Source organism: Peromyscus maniculatus, chromosome X (assembly GCF_049852395.1).
Source record: "Peromyscus maniculatus bairdii isolate BWxNUB_F1_BW_parent chromosome X, HU_Pman_BW_mat_3.1, whole genome shotgun sequence".
In the NCBI taxonomy this organism is placed as follows: domain Eukaryota; kingdom Metazoa; phylum Chordata; class Mammalia; order Rodentia; family Cricetidae; genus Peromyscus; species Peromyscus maniculatus.
This window is the reverse complement of record NC_134875.1, coordinates 76,851,318-76,872,149: the sequence shown is the minus strand read 5'-3', so window position 1 is coordinate 76,872,149 and position 20,832 is coordinate 76,851,318. Positions and strand designations below refer to the sequence as shown.

The 20,832-nt window shown below is 36.7% G+C and overlaps 1 protein-coding gene across 5 annotated transcripts in view; it reads left to right on the top strand.

The window, feature by feature from the left end:
- LOC102909439 (transmembrane protein 182-like) overlaps positions 1 to 20,832 on the top strand; it is a 138,209-nt gene that overhangs the window by 79,391 nt on the left and 37,986 nt on the right. For all 5 annotated transcript variants that reach the window (XR_013048327.1, XM_076562984.1, XM_006992321.4 and 2 more), the window contains one exon: positions 9,086 to 9,223. Coding sequence is in view for 4 of the 5 variants with exons in the window: in XM_076562984.1 (XP_076419099.1) it covers positions 9,086 to 9,223 (138 nt within the window). In the remaining variant the exon portion in view is untranslated. The remainder of the gene's footprint in view (positions 1 to 9,085; positions 9,224 to 20,832) is intronic.

Here is a 20,832-nt window from a genome sequence, read left to right as displayed (position 1 = left end):
TCAAATCCTGATATTCTCTCTCCTACTTGATCCATCCTACTGTTAAAGTTTATGTTATGCCCAAATTGTGGGGACCCCCAAAAGACCACCACAGAGACAGAATCCCTTATGTAAAAGCAAAGAGCCTTTATTTTCAAGCTCAGAGCTTGGTCTCCCTTGCTGTGGGATGTCTTTCTGTACTCTGTGAATATAGTTGTTCTCATTGGTTAGTAAATAAGCTGCTTTGGCCTATGGCAAGACAGCTTAGAGGCAGGCAGGAAATCCAAGCAGAGATACAGGAAAGAGACAGGAAAGAGACCGGCAAGAGGGGATACACCAGCCCACTGCCCAAGGAGCAACAAGATGCCAGCAACTGGTAATAACACGGCCACATGACAACATAGTGATTAATAGAAATGAGTTAAGTTGTCAGGCTTCTTGTTAGCTAGCTCTTACAACTTAACAGATATAGACAGACACCCACTCATTCACACACTAAGGAATCTTATAAAAACATAAAGCCAGAGGCCATATTATATATGTAGGGTAAGAAAAGAGAGAGAAAAAATAAAAATGAAGAAGATTTTAAAAAAAGGAAAAAAAAAGAAGTAGCTTTAACATGCCATTATGAGACACAGAACCACCAAAGACAAGGGACCCCCAAAGATGCAATTGAGTTCATTTTCTATTGGCCATCTCCTGGTAGACATGCAGCCTAGCCTTAAGTGCAGTTTGTTTCTGTAGTGAGACTCCCTTAAGGGAAACCAAATTTTCATTTGCAAGTGGTTATCAATTGGAGGTAACTTCAGGGTTAGGGATGGGGACATATGTTCACTTCTCCTTTCATCTCTAGTTGTAGATCCATGCAAGACCTATGCATATGGCCTCAGTCTTTGTGAGTTCTTACAGGAAATGGTCATGTTATGCTTAGAAGGCCTTGTTTCCTTGGTGCCCTCCATCTCCTCTGACTTTTCCACTCTTTCTGCTTCCTCTTCCCCAGTGTTCTCTGAACCCTGAGGGAATGGATTTGATGGAGATATTCCCTTTAGTGTTGAGTGCCCCAAGGTCGCCCACTCTGCTTATTGTCTGCCTGGGGAATCTCTGTATTTGTTCCCATCTGCTACAGGAGGGAACTTCTCTGATGATTGCTGAGAAAGGCAATCTATGAGTACAGAAGAAGGTCATTGGGAGTTATTTTATTGCTATGTTTGTGGTTATTTTTTTCTTAAAGACCTTTATTATTTGGTTTCACTCTAGGTCCCTGAGCTATCTAGTCTTGGTTATTGTTCACCCAAAGAGTCAGGTATAGGTTCCATCTAGTGGAGTAGGCCTAAGGTCAAATCATATATTGGTTGGTTCCTCCCACAAATTTTGTGCCATCATTGCACTAGCATATCTTACAGGCAGGACTTCATTGTAGATCAAAGGGTTTGTAGCTGGGTTAATGTTTACACTTCTCCTTTGATAACATTCAGAGTGTTTCCTGCACCAAAGACACAAGCCTATAGGGGAGAAGGCTCTATATAGGCACCAGTTTGACTTCTCCATGTTCAATGAATTATGTAGATGTTGTCTTCAGTGATAGGGCTTTGCCATCCATTTGTGGAGAGTAACCCATAGTCTTAGCAACAGCTCTGGTTATTTGGGGTTTCCCATGAGACCCTTTTGGTCAACAACTCAGTTATATGTAACCCATTTCTGCTACTAAAAGCTTCATTCAATGACAAGAGATGTCCAACTGGGGCTCTGTCTCCCCCATTATTTGGTGATTTCATTTCGATCCTCTCCATATATATATGGAATCTTCTACTGTAGTAGGCTTCCACACCACCCCTCAAATGGCTCTTAATGATTTATGGGCCTTAAAGGTGGTTTGAGATTGATTGGGTGAAGTATAAAAAAAAAAACCCATTGTGCAGGCTTCTAGATGAGAGCAGCCAGACCTCTGAAAAAGCACACGAATGTGACTTTTGGCTATGACTATGCTTGGAGGGCAGCACAAGTCCAGGAATCTGGATCAGACTTAGCGAGAGAGCTTGTGTATGTGTATCTTGTCTGGGCTCCATCTAAAAGAGCTTGCAGAAGGGACTCCTGCCTGGGCCCAGAGAGACATCATGAGACTGGAAGTGTACAGTGAAGTTCCTAGGTCAGACTTGGGAAGAGAAGACATAGATTCAGGTTTACATGTGTCTGAACCTGGAGGAGAGGAGTGAAGAGGCAACATGGGGTGAGTGTCCTGGTACAGACTAGTCAAGAGAGTGCACAAATGTGGGTCCTGCCTTGGCCTGGTCCTAGAGTAGAGGTGCATGTTTAGAGTTCTGTATCCAAGTGGACGAGAGCCTGTGGATATGATCCTACATGTGTCTTGCCCCTGAGGGGTAGAGTGAAGGGTGGCAATAGCATGGTGTGAGGTTTCTGGGTCTGACTTAGCAGAAAGGCATGAGGATTAGACTCCTTGTTGGATATGGGCCTGGAGAGGGACAGAGGAGATAACTGAGTCAAACTCACCAAGAGAGCTCACAGATACAGCTTTCCTCTGGGCCAAGATCTGGAGGCGTGGTAGGGAGGAGTGGTCCAGAGTGAAGGTCCTAGGCCAGACTAGGCATGCAAGCATATGGATGTGGCTCCCACTTGCTTCTTGGACTGGAGGGGTGGCTTGAAGAACTTATTTGTTAATTCTTAAGCTTAATTATTGTGCTATTGGAGTGCCTGTATATTGAATTGTTTTATTTATGTTCTTATCTAGCATATTCTAGGTTTCAAATCTTACATTATCATCTCTGAACCTATTTGAATCGATTTTATGCAGGGTGACATATAGATCTAATTTTATTCTTGTACTTGTGACTATCCTGCTATCCATACAACATTCATTGAAGATACTGTCTTTTTTTCTCACAGTGTGCTTTTGACACTTTGTAAAAAGAAGTAGCTAGCTATCACTGTGAACATTAACTTCATTTTGCTCTATTCTGTTCCTTTGGTATCTGTGTGTGGTTTGGGCCAATACCAGGCCTTTTCAATTACTATAACAATGTAGTATAATTTGAGAACTGACATTAATGGCATTATAACTTTGCACTTTCTGATTAGGATTGCTTTGGTTATTAAGGATCTTTTGTATGTTCATATACATTTCAGGATTCTTTATTCCAATTCTGTTAAGAATGTTGAATTTTATTGGAGACTGTGTTGAATGTAGAGATTGCTTTTTCTAAGATTGCCGTTTTCATAATGTTTACCCTGACAATTCAATGATCATGGGATGTCTTTTTATCATTCATTAATTTTCATTAATTCTTTTTATAAGAGTCTAAATGTTTTCATTATAGAGATCTTTAATATCCCTATTTATGTTTATTTATAGGTATTTTATTTTTGAGGCTATTATGAATGGAATTTTCTAATTGATTTTTATTTGCAAGTTTATATTAATACATAGAATACTGACTTTTGTGTGTGTTCATTTTGCATTCTGTAGCTTTACTAAATTTTATTAAAAATCAAATTTGAACTTTTTCTGGTAGAGTTTTTAGGGATTTTAAGTATGGGAGTATTTTGTCTAAAAATTAGGTTACTTTGAATTCTTCATCTTTCATTTGTGTATCTGTTTTTCCCCTTGTCTTATTGCTTTTGCTAAAACTTGGAGTACTATACTAAGGCATGAGGCACAACATTGGCCTATTTATCAGAAATATCTGTTTTTTTGGTTTTAACAGAAGCACTCATACTCATCAACTTTCCTCTTAGTGCTGCTTTAGGTGTGTATCTTAAAGATTCTGGTTATTAATTATGTATTTAATTTTTCTTGATTCTAGAATTTTCTACTCTGATCTCTTCAATGATTAATTAATCACTCTAGAGTATATTAATCAGTTTCCATGCATTTCTGTAGTTTCTATTCATGTTGAGTCTACAATGACTTGATAAGATACAATAAATTACCTTGATTCTTATACACTTATTAACCATGTTTTATGATCTAGATTGTGGTCTATTTAGGGAAGGTTCTATGGGCTACAGGAAAAAAAATATGTATCCTATCTGTTGAATGGAAATTTCTATAGGTATTTACTAAGTCCATTTGATCTATAGGGTAGTATAACTCTGAAGTGATTTTGCTAAATTTTAGTATGGCTGGCATATCAACAAATAAGAGTAAGATACTGAAATAATCCACAATAACAACTGTTGTGGACCTTTTGTGTCCAATAGTCAGGACTATTGTGACCTTTTATGTGTGTTAGTGTTTCTTTTATGAAATTTATAACCCATAACAGTTGGCATGCATGAATTGATAATTTGTTACCTCATCTTTATGAAATGTTCTTTTATTAATACATAGTGGCTTTCTTGGTTTCTTGAAATCTATGCCAGTTTGTTTTTTGTTTCCATTTGCTTGATAGAGTGACTTCCATCCTTTGACTGTGTGTGTGTGTGTGTGTGTGTGTGTGTGTGTGTGTGTGTGTGTGTGTGTGTGTGTGTGTGTGTTGGCCAGTGAAATTTGCTTCTCTGAGGCAACAGATATTTGGATCTAGATTTCTGATAATGTCAGATTGTTTGTGTGTCTTTTTTTTTTGGTAAGTATAGCACATTTCATTTGAGGTTTGTACTGGGTGGTTTTGCGTCAACTTGACACAAGCTGGAGTCATCAGAGGAAGGAGCCTCAGTTAAACAAATTCCTCCATGAGATCCAGCTGTAAGACATTTTCTCATTTTGTGATCAATGGAGGAAGCCCCAGCCCATAGTGAGTGGTGACATCCCTGGGCTGTTGGTTATGGGTTCTATAAGAAGGTGGGCTGAGCAGGCCAGGGGAAGCAAGACAGTAAGCAGCACCCCTCCATGGCCTCTGCATCAGCTTATGCCTACAGGACCCTGGAGTTCTTGTCCTGGCTTCCTTCAGTGATGAACAGCAATGCTGAAGTGTGAGTCAAATAAACCCTTTCCTCACTGACTTGCTTTTTGTTCATGGTGTTTCATCACAGGAATCATAACCCCAACTAAGACAAGGTTCTTACTAAAAGGAAATTTACTAATTCCTATATTTTGTTTGTTTTTTATGATTTGGTTAGATTATTTGTTCTTTTATTCATTCCCTATTTATATTAAGAAATTTTTTTCTGATTTCCTATGCTTAACATGAGGTATTCCTTCCTATGTTTAATTTGTTCATCTATAGCCTCATGCAGTTTTTTTTAAAAGATTTATTTATGTATACAGTGTTCTGCCTGCATGCATGCCTGCAGGCCAGAAGAAGGCACTACATCTCGTTATGGATGGCTGTTGAGATACCATGTAGGTTGCTGGGAATTGAACTCAGGACCTCTGGAAGAGCAGCCAATGCTCTTAACCACTGAGCTATCTCTCCAGCCTGTTCTTTTTTTTCTTATATACTTGTTGAGACTTCCTTTTCTTTGTATAGATTTCTTTAAAGTGACCTTTAAGTATTTCTTAGCATTCTTTAGTACTGGCTTTGTGGTTTGTGGTTGTCCTGAAATGTCTTTATTACTCCATCTAAATTTAAAAGCTGGTTCTTGTAGAAATAGTCACCTTGATTGACAATTATTTACTCTTAGGTTTTGACATATATTTTTCTTGGCTTTTAAGATTGTGACAAAAATCTAATTGTACTCTGATTTCTAGTTGAGTTGACAAAATTTTTCCTCACAGCATCTAATATTGTTTCCTTTCTTTGTATGTTTTATATATTGACTACAATACGACATGGGAATTTTATTTTCATTCTTTTTTTTGACTCAAGGACAATTTTATTAGATTTAAAAATAAACAGACAAAACAAACTCAGAAAAGGCAAGCTATAAATCTCAACAGCTTCCCAGAGGAGAAATGAGAGAAAGAAAATAAAAGCCAAGCCAGTTAATGACATGGAAGTCTGCCGTACTGCAAGGAGGGGGCCTTTAGGGAAAGACCAAAGAAGCCCGAAATACTAGAAAAGATAACTTAGGTTCTAGCCAGCATTCAAAAGAAAGATACAGGGAGAAGTAAAGAGGCAAGCTGCACCTTTTCAAGTTAGAGTGGTGAGAACAGAACATATGACTACTTAGATTGTAGGGACTGTACAAAGAGTGGGACTTCTGGGAATGTAGAGTACAGTATCTCATTAAAAGACTAATTATTCTACCCATATCTTTAGCGTGGTTTTAGATGAATTCACCTTCCTAGGGTGATCCCTTAGCCAGGTGATTGATCCTGTCTAAATGGAATGTTAGGTTTCTACTGAGGCCAAAGAATTTATTCTTGTGACAAGACAGGATTCCTCTTAATGTTCCTTTACTGGTATTATAATCTGCCCCATTCTGAATAAGTAACTTTAAAATTGTTTATAAACCTTTGGCATACTCTCCATTTCTTATATTCTTTTTCTGCTAAATCAAGTCTTTTGATTATGTTGTCTAGTTTTAATCAATTATTTTCATTTTTAACATTTCTAATTTTTTTAAAAAATGCTTACTGGATTTCTTTCCCATGTAACTATCTTTTTTTTCTCCCAACTGACAGTTTTCACACTCATTTTGATGAACTTTTTCTTTATGTTTTTGGTATTCTATATCCTCGTTTGAATTTCTTTGCTTATTTGTATCCTTGAGGGCATCACTATTTTTTCTTACTAGTAATGGTTAGACATCTTCACCTAGCAGTTTACCCATTTCAATATCTTTGAATTTACTATTTGTGGAGTGTGTTAGTTAACTATGACAAAACACCCGAGAAAGGAAAATTTTTAAAGAATTATTTCCACTGTGTCAGGGAAGACATAGTATTATGAGTTTGTCTGATGTACCTACCTGGAAGTAGACTTATTCTTTGTTCCCTGTGCATTTCCTCTCAGTTCCCCTTCCATGCAATTTTGTTTTATAGTTTGATCAAGTGTTTGTGATCTTTTAGAAGAGTAATATTTTCTTGTTCTTATATTTTCATCTCATAGTTTAAATATCTCTCTGGGTTTTATGTAGAGATCTCTTTATTGAAAAACTGACCATTAAAGGCCAAAATTCCAATATCATTTCATAGATGAGAAAACAAAATATTGCTACAGCAACTAATATCAAGCTGTACAAGGTTTAGAAATATACTAAAAATTGAAAAAGTCCATTAATGTCACCAATGACCAATAAACCAAAAAATGCAAAATAAATGCTGAAATGAAAGAAACTTAAAAAGTATTTAGTGTCAGTGAGAAATTAATAAATTCCTAGGAAGAAAGAGAAGCAAGAGAAAGGGAAACTATGGGAGCAACATTAAGTAAATGAAAGGAACAAGAAGAGAAGTGACACAAAATATGTAGAGGGAGATAAATAAAGAGATTGGGAAAATGAGAAAAAGAAAAAAAAGACAAAAATCCAATAAATTTAAAATTAGAAAATTTGGTGTACAAATTAGTTAACCATATGGACCATGAAATTCAAAACATGAGATTGAAAACTGAAAGTATGACCAAAAGTATAGTAGAGAGAAAAACAACATGGATACTTAGGGAGAAAAATTAAGAAAAGAGAGGAAAAAGAATTGTCCAATAAAGAAAAACGTATAAATCACATTATATGAGTTATAAAGGCTAAAAATATTAAAAGTATTAAACATTACAAAGCAAAATTGCTGCTAAAGATGTAGTAAAGCAAAAAATCTGGGAAGCACAGGAAACAAAATAAAAAAAAAGATGAAGTAATGGAACAACTTTTTTCTTGTTGCTTAAATCATTGAGGCTTTGCATAAGGAAAAGTATTCAGTTGAAGTTGTGGACTCCTGATTTTCTCATGGTTTGTTCTGTATGATTCATTGAGTCTGTGTAGGAAAAGTGTCTGATGTTCAGCACAGGTGACTTCACTTTAATAGCTTCCCTCCTCTGTATGGCCTTTGCTGGCCAAAGTTAACTTCACAACTCAGACTCTCTTACTCTTCCATAGTCTGTAGCTGTTACCCCATGGGATGGCTTATGTTCTAGCTGAGAAGGTCTTCCCATTGGGAATGTGGAAAACAGTCACAGCACTGAGATCTGTTGAGGTGGAGGCTATGTCTTATTTTCAAGATCTCTGGAATATTAATCACCTTGTAGGAGGGATGTTCTTTAGAGTTCTTAGTTTCTATTGCAGTGAATGGCAAGCATATAGGTGAGTAATTTCAGGGGTTGATCCACTAAGGAACCTCAAGTTCAGGGCTTATGCACCCCAGTGTTCTCTCTGTTGAGGAGATCTACTCCTGGACACTGAGGCTGTTCTATGAACTTGTGCACCTCATTGCATGACCTCAGTCTACACATTTCAGCTTGTCATTGTCTGGCCCTCCTACCCACCACAAATGCTTCTTAGAGACATCTGTAACTCTGGAGCTTTAGCAAGTTAAACTCAGGTTCTATAACTTGTGGTTGTTCCATTCTCAAGCACCAAGTGTAACATAGGATGTGAGCCAGGCTATTGCTATCTGGATTATACAGTGTAATAAACTGAAATTCCCATCCACTGTTGACCTGTCTACCTGAGAAACCACTGTTTTATTGAAATCCTCAATATTTCACTTGAGCCATGGGAGAGCCATGGGCTTATCCCAGGGGTAGGACTGCCAGCCTGTTTTCACCAGGAATCAGACTTCTGTTTTGCTCCTCCCACACACTAAGGAGCCCTGCTCCTAGAGCAGAGTTGGAATTGGCTTATACCTTTGTTTTGTAATGCCCATCTTTAGGGACACTTCTCAGCTCTTCTTTCACTGTATTTGTGATTGTTTGGGTAAGGGGCTCTTCTTTATTGCTTTAGAATAACCTATTCTTTTAAAAGATTTACATTTATTTATTTATTCATTTGTGGGGACATGTGCCACAGCACACATATGGAGGTCAGAGGACAACTTGTAGGAGTCTGTTCTCCTTCCTTGATGTAGAATTCAAGGATTGAACTCATGTTTGGTAACAGATGCTTTCACCTGCTGAGCCAACCATTTCACAGGCCATGATTGTTTTCATGTGCTGATTCTTCTCAACTGGATTTTATGAAAAATCTTCCAGTAACATTTTAGTAAGGGATGCCATTATGGTGGCTTAAAGGAAATTGTTAAAACAATGCTCTGACCCTTTTTTTCTCTCTCACTCTCTAGTGTACAGAGGCTTTTGGACAATCTTCATTATTTTAGGTGCTGCTTCTAGTCTCTCAGGGGGATTTCTGCTGGTGTATGGGGTGCCCTTTGCCAGTGCTGGATGTTATAAAGTTGGAGGTGGCTTCCTGATGATCTCAGGTAAGTTGTTGCATCACCTTACAGACACAAAGTCATGTGTATGTTTATTTTTTATGAAATAATTACTTGAAGAGAAACTGAACTGATAAGAAATTGTAGTAAATTAGTGATGGTGACTTGAGTATATTCCTCTAATATAAACTTTTCATAAACCCTTGTTTTCTTATTCTATCATATGGAAAATTTGCTCTTACTTTTATTATAGAATGACAATATTTAACAATTTATCTGAATTTTCAAAAATACTGATCATTGATTTTCCCTCTAAATATATAGGAGAAAAAGTAGAGGTTTGGGAAGACTTTAATGTGATAAAGAGCTTTGAAATTTGAGAAACCGAAAGGCATCCAGAATGGCAAATGTGTTGGTAGATATGGGGAGAATAGTATGAAATAAGGTTAATGTTTTCAGCCAAAGGCTGAGGAAAAGCTTGTTTGTTTCTTGGGTTATGATCAGGAGTTTGTGTTTTTCCCAATTTTACTAAAAACCATAGCATTTTAGTAATGGATGCCATTATTTTAGTAAGGGATGCCATTATAGTGGCCTAAAGGAAATGTCATAGTTCTTGGGCTACATAGAAACTTTACAACATGAAGGCAATTCCTTTGCATAGATGAAAAAAAAATAAACCTATGGAAAGAATACATAACTTAGATCAGACAGTGAATAGTGCAGACAAGTTATGAAAAAAGCTAAGGTAATGTGTATGTATAATCTGTATATACATATTCATATATATGTACATCTGTATATTTATTATAGAATACCTAAATCTAGCCAAGTAACATATTCATTACTTTTATCCATAGTTATAATTTTGTCTTTAAGCCACTTAATATATACCTTTACATCATTTTTCCAGAGTTTTATGCATCAATTTTACATGTGATATATATGTGTAATTTCATATGTCACTTTAGAAAAACTGAGGAAATCTTGGAGGATTCCTGAGAAACAATTTTTTAAGTCCACAAAAAACAGAAAAACCAAATAAATGAGTCAGTATGATTGCAGAATCTTTATGGGAAATGGTCCACAGTAGCTCTGCCATGAACACAGGAATAGAGGCTTATGAGTTAATAATGAAGGCCAAGAACAGATTTTGATGCTATAAAGATATGTGACTACTTTTACTAGATCAAGTCAGTTAAAAAATCCAGCATAGAGTGGGGAAGGCTTCCTCAGACCCCCACCATGTCTAGCTGAGGGACTATTAGCCACTGCTGGATGCTAGGACAGGAAATCCAGTGCCCTCCTAGATAATCCCACAGCCATGCCCAGATGAGCAACAACTGATTGAACTCAATGGGCTGTACAACAAGACAACTACACAAAAGAAGGACTTGAAGCTGGAAGGGCAGCCAGGGGGAGTTGGAGGGAAGGAGGGGGCAATACAATTAAGAAGCACTGTATACATCTATGATGTTTTAAAGGAATGCATTTTAAAAAGGAAATTCAAAATGAAAAGAAGTAGTTGGAGTATGAAAATAAAGGGTGTACTTATTACAGTCCAGTTTGTAGTATTTGTATTCAATGTATAGTGATTGTGATCACTTTAAAAATGATAAATAAAATAATAAATGGAAAGTATTATCTGTTAAGAATTTTCGCACTTTAGTAGCATTAGTCAGAACTCACTCAACACATACCTAATTGAGTGAATTTGAGTGGAGTTTGAGAGAGAAATTTAATAATTTAAAATCTAAAATAGAGACAGCTTAGTGCACAAAGTGCAACTAGCAAGTGGGTAAGTAGAAATAGCTCAGGTGCAGAGAGTCCTTGGCAGTGACTGGTTCTAAGTTAAGAATGACTACAGAAAACATGGAGAAACTGGAGTTTCTTCTCTGCTGCAAATAAATTGAGAAGGACCCACCCACTGTATGTAAAAATTTAACCTAATTTGATCTTGTTGAAATGCCTATTTTAGAGCTCAGACCACCAAGATTTTTTGCTTGCTTAAGAAAGCTGATTTTTAAATAAATGCCATTTTTCCTCTACCCCATTAGCAGAATCTTAACTTTAAATAGAGTTGAAGTTACAAAGCATGGGGAAAGTACAATTATAGTTATAATGGCCACCACATGACATATGTATCTCAAATGTCAGCTCTCATGTTAATATGTAATTGTTTCATCTTCTGATATTATCGTGATTATGTAACTTTCTGGTGACAATAAGCAGGACACTTTTTTTTTCTTTTCTATCCTTTTTATTTTTTTAATTTAATTTAATTTTACCTATGAGCCACGGATTCCCCTGTCCTCCCTCCTGCCGCCCCCCCCTTGCCTTCCTCTCAATTCACCCTCCCATTCCCACCTCCTCCAGTAGGACCAGGACCTGTCCTTAGTGCATGAGCTGGCTTTTTGGAACCTGGGGCCTATGCTGGAAACAGGACACTTTCAAGGTCTAGCTGCAGTAACAATTGGTTCTATGCAAGCACTATCTTTGCTCTGTAGAATACATTCTCAAGCTATTGTGGCTTATGTAGAAAAGACAGCAATCTATCAACAATCTATCTTTTCTTTCTGGTAGGACTGTTCAAATACTTGGAACAATCATGAGCAGGTGTTCTCAAGATCTGGTTCTATCCTTATGATGTTGTTGAAATTTAGCTTTCTGTTTCTATATTCCTAACTTTGCCACATATATTTGTGCATTGTAGGTCAACAGAGAAGCTGGCTTCTGGAGTAAATTTATTTGTTATTTTCATTCCTGTCCCACCACCTTCAAAAGGAAATAGCTATACATGTTGAAGTAGTCACTGGTTATCTTGACTCAAATTCCCAATTTGACATCATCGTATGGAGTTAATGGCATTGAGTTAATATGACATTATTCATCTAGGTTGGAGGCATATGAGTAACTGTTCTAAGACTTTAGTTGATATGGTTTAAAAATTGTAGCTCAGATAAGTACCTGGAATTTCCTATCATTTTGAATTTAAAGAAACACATTGTCTTGAATAAGCAGGCCCCATTCTTCTTTTTATAGATTTTTTTATACCTCTAGGGCAGCAGCTCTTTTGAGTTCCCTTTGAGGTGAATTTTCTAACAGATATATCAGGTAACTGATATACCAGATAACTTAGACATAATCAGCCTTCAGGTTGACTCATATGTTGAACATGTTACCTAAGGCCACAATGATTGACATACATAAATATTTATAGATAGATACAGAGGTAGTTTAATGACTCTGCAAATCTTCAGATATAAATGAAACCCAGGCTTGTCTAACTAACTTCAATGCTGTTTTACTAACAGTGTTATAAAAGAAATAACTGATACATAGTTATGTTTCTCATAAAATTAACTGTAAAGAAGAGTAATGGCCCATGAGTCTAAGCAAGGTAATCACACTTAATGACTTTGAACTTTCCATACACAATGTGAAGTTTTCATTGTTTAATTATAGTGTCTTAAAAAATTTTCTTTCTTTGCAGAAAATTGGCCATAGGAATCATATATAAGAGGATGCTTTCCCTTAGTGTTGTCTATAAAAGGAAACATGTTTCAAAGGAGGATGAGGATCTAATAGCCAATGGTCTTTATTCATATCATTAGCAAATGCTATGAGATGAATTTAGTTTCCAAGGAGAGTTTCAATTCAATTTTGCAATTATGTTCTTTTCTGTCCTTAGAAGGTAAGGAACTACATTATTTGAGAGGAGACTAAGTAGAATTTATACTAAAATCTCATTAGTTTAAATTAATTTTGGAAAGATAAATGGCTGAATGACAGTTTGTTTTCAAAAGAAAAAAAATTACACAATAGCTCATTGGAGCATTATAGCATTGGCAAGGAGGAAAGCTGACTTAATGAATAGATAAACAAGTAATTAGAAAGCCAATTATTTGTCCAAATACATGGACTTAGGTAATTTTGTTCTGTCATGGAAGGTAGAGATGCTTTAATATAGCATTAAGATTGCTTAATGAAAGCCATTTTTATATGTAGTCCATAAGAAAATAATCCTTACATCAATTTTTCTCTTGGTTGACCAGTGCTGATTCTTTCTCTCTTTCGTTTTAATCCTTTCATTTGGATTCAGTTTTTGTTCTGCATCTAGCTTGTTAAATTTGATATTCTTGTTGGCAACATGTTTTGTGACACTGCCTTTATTAAGATCACTCTTGGAAACATTTTTATACTGAGTTTGCTTCAGCCTAGACTTTCTTGAAGGTTGCTTTTCATTTCTGTGGTCAAGCCCAGAAAGAGACTCCATAAATCAATTACTTACATATTATTTTCTTTTTGGAGATCTAATGCAAGGTTTTGAGTATGCCAGGAGAATGCTCTGCAGTGAGCTATACCCATCCCATTGTATGTGTTACTTTGATGCATGGATTTCATCATAAATTAATGGAGTATAAATCAATATTTTACTCTACTTTCAAATAACAATTCCTCACAGAGACTGAGCTTTATAACCACATGTGGATCACTAACCATTTAAGGAGGCTTCTTGAACTGATTTTTACCGTAAGAGATTTCATTTCTTTAGCTGTTGCATTCCACTAAAAATAATATCCCAATAGGGAAGTCACATTTTGAGTAAAAGATATTAGAAACTAAGACTTGATAAGGCTTGGGGAATGTGACATAATTGATATCACAAATTTCATATGGCTAATACTTTTATTATTTGATAGAAGAACTGACTAAGCACATGTTTTGTCATCTGACTTTCCAGTACATTTACACTTAAAATGTAACAGAGGAAATATAGATAATTATTCCTTCCATTTAATAATTCCCCCTTGTCTTCTAAACTTCTTCTATTGGCATACTTCATCAGTCATCCTTAGATATCTTTTCAAGTTTTACTCACTTACATATTACAAATTTATAATTTTACATACTTCATCATCTCACCCTTTGTATAAATTTATAAATAATTCATATACTAAAGATTCTCAATATTATATAGCTAGGTAAGATTATGCAACATACAATTAGATATTCAATTACCAGCATATAACTCTACATAGTCATTGATGTGTATACCCAGTCATGCTTTACAAATTTATAAAGAGGAAATTTTAATGTCCTTAACATAATCTACAATGCCCCATATGATCTGCTTCCCATTATTCTAGCACTCTTACAGTTTTAACCTTGTTTCCTACAAGTGTCCCTTGTTCAAATTCATCTGTATTGGTGTTATAGCTAATACTCATAGTTTATGTTACCAATTATTTAACCTTTTTTTGTTTTTAAAGAATCATCTATCATGACTAACATATTTAAAAATCTATGTATCCTGTCACCACCAGTGTTTATAATACTTTGTTGTATTTTTTCTTTCACATTTTACACAGACATTGTAAAATTCTAAAATAGTCTATTAATGACGTAGCTCTTATTTATAATTTTCTCCCTGTTGCTTGAGTAGGCTTAGGCAATAAAAGGATACTTACTATGTTACTGATATAATCTAAGGACTCAGACAAGTATGTGGCATATGGTAAATGCTCAATAAATATTTTCTGAGTGAATAAATATGTTGCCCAAGCTATCAAATCTATAGCACTTTAAAAATACAGTTTTCCCAACTATTATACCAGTGAATGAAAGCAGAGAGAAAATAATCTCATGATTATAAAACATTTCACTTTTAATAAGATGGCCAAAAGCAATTAAGAATCTCCTTTTAAAATGAAGGTAGATAATCTATTATTTAGGTTATAGAATTGCTTTTATATGTATATTAATATATATCACATACAGTATTAGCGAGTATTTCTCAAAAACATGACATATATTCTGTAATAAAGGGTGATAGAAGATCTAGGTAAATATACAATTTAGTAACATATTTTTTCCTTACTTTAAAATTATCTCATGGACAGAAGATTGATTGTGTTTTTTTTTCTGGAAAAAAATATATATAATGAATATGATAAGTAGATATTTGGAAATGATATTTGATGAGTTGTAGTTGGAAGTTTTCCTGTGTCCCACCCAGTCCACAGCCACTCAGACCCAAGTAAACACACAGAGGCTTATATTAATTAAAACTGCTTGGCTATTTGCTTAGGCTTACTACTGAATAGTGCTTACATTTGAACTCAGCCCATTTCTGTTAATCTATATGTCACCATGTGTTACGTTGGCTTTACCTGTGTGCCATTACATGCTGCTCCCTGGATGGTGGGCTAGTGTCTCCTCACTCAGCCTTCCTCTTCCCAGAATTCTCCTTGTCTGCTTATTCCACCTATACTTCCTACCTGGCTACTGGCCAGTCAGCTTTTTATCTATCAACCAATCAGAGCAACACATATTCACAGCATACAGAACATGCCACATCACAGAGTAGTTTTTCAAACTGTGTTCTAAGGAACTACAGTTCCAAAATGTTAATATGAACTTTCATAATAATAAAAAAATCCACTTGAGAAATGCTTAGTTAACAAAATTGAATTGATATGTTTAATCATGGGTTCTAAGGGTTTAATATAGTAAGTATTTGAGTCAACAAAGCACATATTTTAAATGTATGTAACTGAATGACTTCCTTCCACTTTTCCCCAAAAGCGTGTCACATGTCTACAATCTTGCCTCATGTATTTTATTGGAGAAGACAGGCATTAGATACATATATGGAAGATATAGGTAGGCTGATTTTACACAAATTAAGAAAGAGTGCTCTATCAATAATGCACAACAACTGTTACTTTTTGATGTAGTAAATCCCTTGCATTAAATTAGAATGCATTAAAGGAGAAAAAAATGGACCTGTGGTAAGGATATTAGGATGGAGTTTTCTTCCACAAATAAGGTATTCAGTTATTCACAAGCTCCTGCTTCCTTCTTTCCTTACTTCTTTCTGTTTCTCTCCTTCCCTCCTTCCTTCCATCCCTCCTCTCTCTCATCTCCTCTTCCTTCCCCCTCTTTCCCTTTCTCCCTTCCTTCCTTATTCCTTTCCTTTCTTCCAGAGTTAACATTTGATAATGTTGATATCTCAATATGTGAGGATAAATAAATGGTGAGAATGAATAAGGCAAATGATAAGTCATTTTCCATTAACTAGTTAAGCAGAGAAAAGTCACTCTTCCCACTAAAGCAGAGTGGGTTGTATTAATTTAATTTCTTAAAATAGTGAAAGAATAAATATGTCTTGGAAAGAAAAGCAAGACACCATTTTTTATAAACAGAAATTTTGTGCTTTTCTCATTAAACAACACTAATCCTTTTTTTTCACTAAAATACATCTAGGAACATAGAAGTTATCCCACACCTGGCACTGGGATTTTTGTTTAAAAACCCATCACTTTAAGGGACAGCATTATCAAGAAAAGCAGGATTGATTCCTTCTAATTCTTTTTTTTTTTTTTTTTTTTTTTTTTTTTTGGTTTTTCGAGACAGGGTTTCTCTGTGTAGCTTTGCGCCTTTCCTGGAGCTCACTTGGTAGCCCAGGCTGGCCTCGAACTCACAGAGATCCACCTGGCTCTGCCTCCCGAGTGCTGGGATTAAAGGCGTGCGCCACCACCGCCCGGCTTAGATTCCTTCTAATTCTTACTTTAAAACATTTATACTTTTGAATTGGCTTACTAAATAGTGGGTTTACATGTGGATTTTTTCATACACCTTTCATTTTTTAAAAATTTATTTTACAACACCATTCAGTTCAACATAATAGCCACAGATTCCCCTGTTCTCCCCCTCTCGCCCCCCTCCCCCTCCCCCCAGCACACCCCGCATTCCCACCTCCTCCAGATCAAGGTCTCCCTTGAGGACCGGGGTCGACCTGGTAGACTCAGTCCAGGCAGGTCCAGTCCCCACCTCCCAGACCGAGCCAAGCGTCCCTGCATAAGTCCCAGGATTCAAACAGCCAACTCATGCAACGAGCCCAGGACCTGGCACCAATGCACAGCTGCCTCCCAAATAGGTCAAGCCAAATGACTGTCTCACCCGTTCAGGGGGCCTGATCCAGTTGGGGGCCCCTCAGCCTTTGGTTCATAGATCCTGTGCTTCCATTCATTTGCTTATTTGTCCCTGTGCTTTATCCAACCTTGGCTTCAACAATTCTTGCTCATATAAACCCTCTTCTTTCTCACTAATTAGACTCCCAGTGCTCCACCAGGGGCCCAGCCGTGGATGTCTGCATCCAGATTCTTCAGTCCTTGGATGGGGTTAATGGCACAACTATCAGGGTGTCTGGCCATCCCATCACCAGAGTAGGTCAGTTCTTGCCATCTCTCGACCATTGCCAGCAGTCTTTTGCGGGGGTATCTTTGTGGATCTCTGTGGGCCTCCCTAGCTCTCTGCTTCCTCCCCTTCTCATGTGGTCTTCATTTACCATGGTCTCCTATTCCTTGTTCTCCCTCTCTTTTCTTGATCCAGCTAGGATCTCCCACTCTCTTTCCCTCGACCGTTGCTCTTCATTCTTCCCACTCATGACCAGGTTATTCATGTAGATCTCATCCATTTCTCCGTGTCTTTTTTGGGGTCCCGTTTTCCAGGTAGCCTCACTGGTGATGTGAGTAGCAGTCCAGTCATCCTTGTTCCACATCTAGCATCTTCCTATGAGTGAGTACATACCATATTTGTCTTTCTGAGTCTGGGTTGCCTCACTCAGGATGATTTTTTCTAGATGCATCCATTTGCCTGCAAACCGTATGATGTCATTGTTTTTCTCTGCTGAGTAGTATTCCACTGCGTATATGTGCCACAATTTATTTATCCATTCTTCAGTTGAAGGGCATCTAGGTTGTTTCCAGGTTTTGGATATTACAAACAATGCTGATATGAACATAGCTGAGCAAGTGCTCTTGTGGTATGATTAAGCATTACTTGGGTATATGCCCAGGAGTGGTATAGCTGGATCTTGGGGGAGATTGATTCCCAATTTTCTAAGAAAGCGCCATATTGATTTCCAAAGTGGTTGTACAAGCTTGCATTCCCACCAGCAGTGGAGGAGAGTTCCCCGAGTTCCACATCCTCTCCAGCATAAAGTGTCTTCAGTGTTTTTGATCTTAGCCATTCTGACAGGCGTAAGGTGGTATCTCAGAGTTGTTTTGATTTGCATTTCCTTGATGATTAGGGATGTTGAGCAATTCCTTAAATGTCTTTCAGCCATTTGAGTTTCCTCTGTTTAGTTCTATAGGCCATTTCTTAATTGGACTGTTGGTCATTTTGATGTCTAATTTCTTGAGTTCCTTATATATTCTGGATATCAGTCCTCTGTCACATGTGGGGTTGGTGAAGATCTTTTCCCATTCTGTAGGGTGTCGCTTTGCCTTGTTGACCGTATCCTTTGCTCTACAAAAGCTTCTCAGTTTCAAGAGGTCCCATTGATTGTTTTTCTCAGTGTCTGCGCTACTGGTGTTATATTTAGCAAGTCATCTCCTATGCCAATGCATCCAAGACTACTTCCTACTTTCTCTTCTAGCAGGTTCAGAGTAGCTGGATTTATGTTGAGGTCTTTGATCCACTTGGACTTAAGTTTTGTGCATGGTGACAGATATGGATCTATTTGCAGCCTTCTACACATTGATATCCAGTTATGCCAGCACCATTTGTTGAAGATGCTTTCTTTTTTCCAGTGTACACTTTTGGCTTCTTTGTCAAAAATTATATGTCCATAGGTGTGTGGGTTAATGTCAGGGTCTTCAATTCGATTCCATTGGTCCACATGTCGGTTTTTATGCCAATACCAAGCTGTTTTAATTAATGTAGCTCTATAGTAGAACTTGAAGTCAGGGATTGTGATGCCTCCAGAAGTTGTTTTATTGTACAGGTTTCTTTTAGCTATCCTGGGTTTTTTGTTTTTCCATATGAAGTTGAGTATTATTCTTTCCAGGTCTGTGAAGAATTGTGTTGGTATTTTGATGGGGATTGCATTGAATCTGTAAATTGCTTTTGGTAAGATTGCCATTTTTACTATGTTAACCGTGCCTATCCATGAGCATGGGAGATCTTTCCATTTTCTGACATCTTCTTCAATTTCTTTTTTTCAGGGACTTAAAGTTCTTGTCATATAGGTCCTTCACTTGCTTGGTTAGTGTTACCCCAAGGTATTTTATGTCATTTTTGGCTATTGTAAAGGGTGATGTATCTCTAATTGCCTTCTCAGCTTCTTTGTCCATTGTATATAGGAGGGCTACTGATTTTTTTGAGTTGATCTTGTATCCTGCTATGTTGCTGAAGGTGTTTATAAGCTTTATCAATTCCTGGGTGGAATCTTTGGGGTCACTCAAGTATACTATCATGTCATCTGCAAATAGGGAAAGCTTGACTTCTTCCTTTCCAATTTGTATCCCCTTAATCTCCTTATGTTGTCTTATTGCTCTGGCTAGAACTTCAAGTACTATATTGAATAAGTATGGGGAGAGTGGACAGCCTTGCCTCATTCCTGATTTTAGTGGAATTGCTTTGAGTTTCTCTCCATTTAATTTGATGTTGGCTGTTGGTTTGCTATATATTGCCTTTATTATGTTTTGGTATGTTCCCTGTATTCCTGATCGCTCTAAGACTTTTATCATGAAGGGGTGTTGGATTTTGTCAAATGCCTTTTCTGCATCTAGTGAGATGATCATGTGGTTTTTTTCTCTGAGTTTGTTTATATGGTGTATTACATTGATGGACTTTCATATGTTGAACCACCCTTGCATCCCTGGGATGAAGCCTACTTGATCATGGTGGATAATTGTTCTGATGTGTTCTTGGAGTCTGTTTGCCAGTATTTTATTGAGTATATTTGCATCAATGTTCATGAGGGAGATCGGTCTGTAGTTCTCTTTCTTTGTTGCATCCTTGTTTGGTTTAGGAATCAGGGTAATTGTAGCCTCATAGAAGGAGTTTGGTAATGTTTCATCTGTTTCTATTATGTGGAACAATTTAGAGAGTATTGGTATTAACTCTTCTTTGAAGATCTGGTAGAATTCTGCGCTGAAACCATCTGGTCCTGGGCTTTTTTTGGTTGGGAGACTTTTAATGACTGTTTCTATTTCCTTAGGGCTTATTGGGCTATTTAAATAGTTTATCTGGTCTTGATTTAACTTAGGTATGTGGTACCTATCCAGAAAAATGTCCATTTCTTTTAGGTTTTCCAGTTTTGTAGAGTAGAGGTTTTTGAAATATGACCTTATAATTCTCTGGATTTCCTCAATGTCTGTTGTTATGTCCCCCTTTTCATTTCTGATTTTGTTGATTTGGATTCTCTCTCTCTGTCTTTTGGTTAGTTTGCATAAGGGCTTGTCTATCTTGTTGATTTTCTCAAAGAACCAACTCTTTGTTTCATTAATTTTTTGTATTATTCTCTTAGTTTCTAATTTATTAATTTCACCTCTCACTTTGATAATTTCCTGGCATCTATTCTTCTTGGGAGTCTTTGCTTCTTCTTGTTCTAGAGCTTTCAGGTGTGCTGTTAAGTCACTAGTGTGGGATTTCTCCAACTTCTTTATGTGGGCATTTAGTGCTATGAATTTCCCTCTTAGCACTGCTTTCATAGTGTCCCATAAGTTTGGGTATGTGGTGTCTTCATTTTCAGTGATCTCTAGGAAGTCTTTAATTTCTTTCTTTATTTCTTCCTTAACCCATTGGTGATTCAGTTGAGCATTGTTCAGTTTCCATGAGATTGTAGGTTTTCTGTAGTTTTTGTTGTT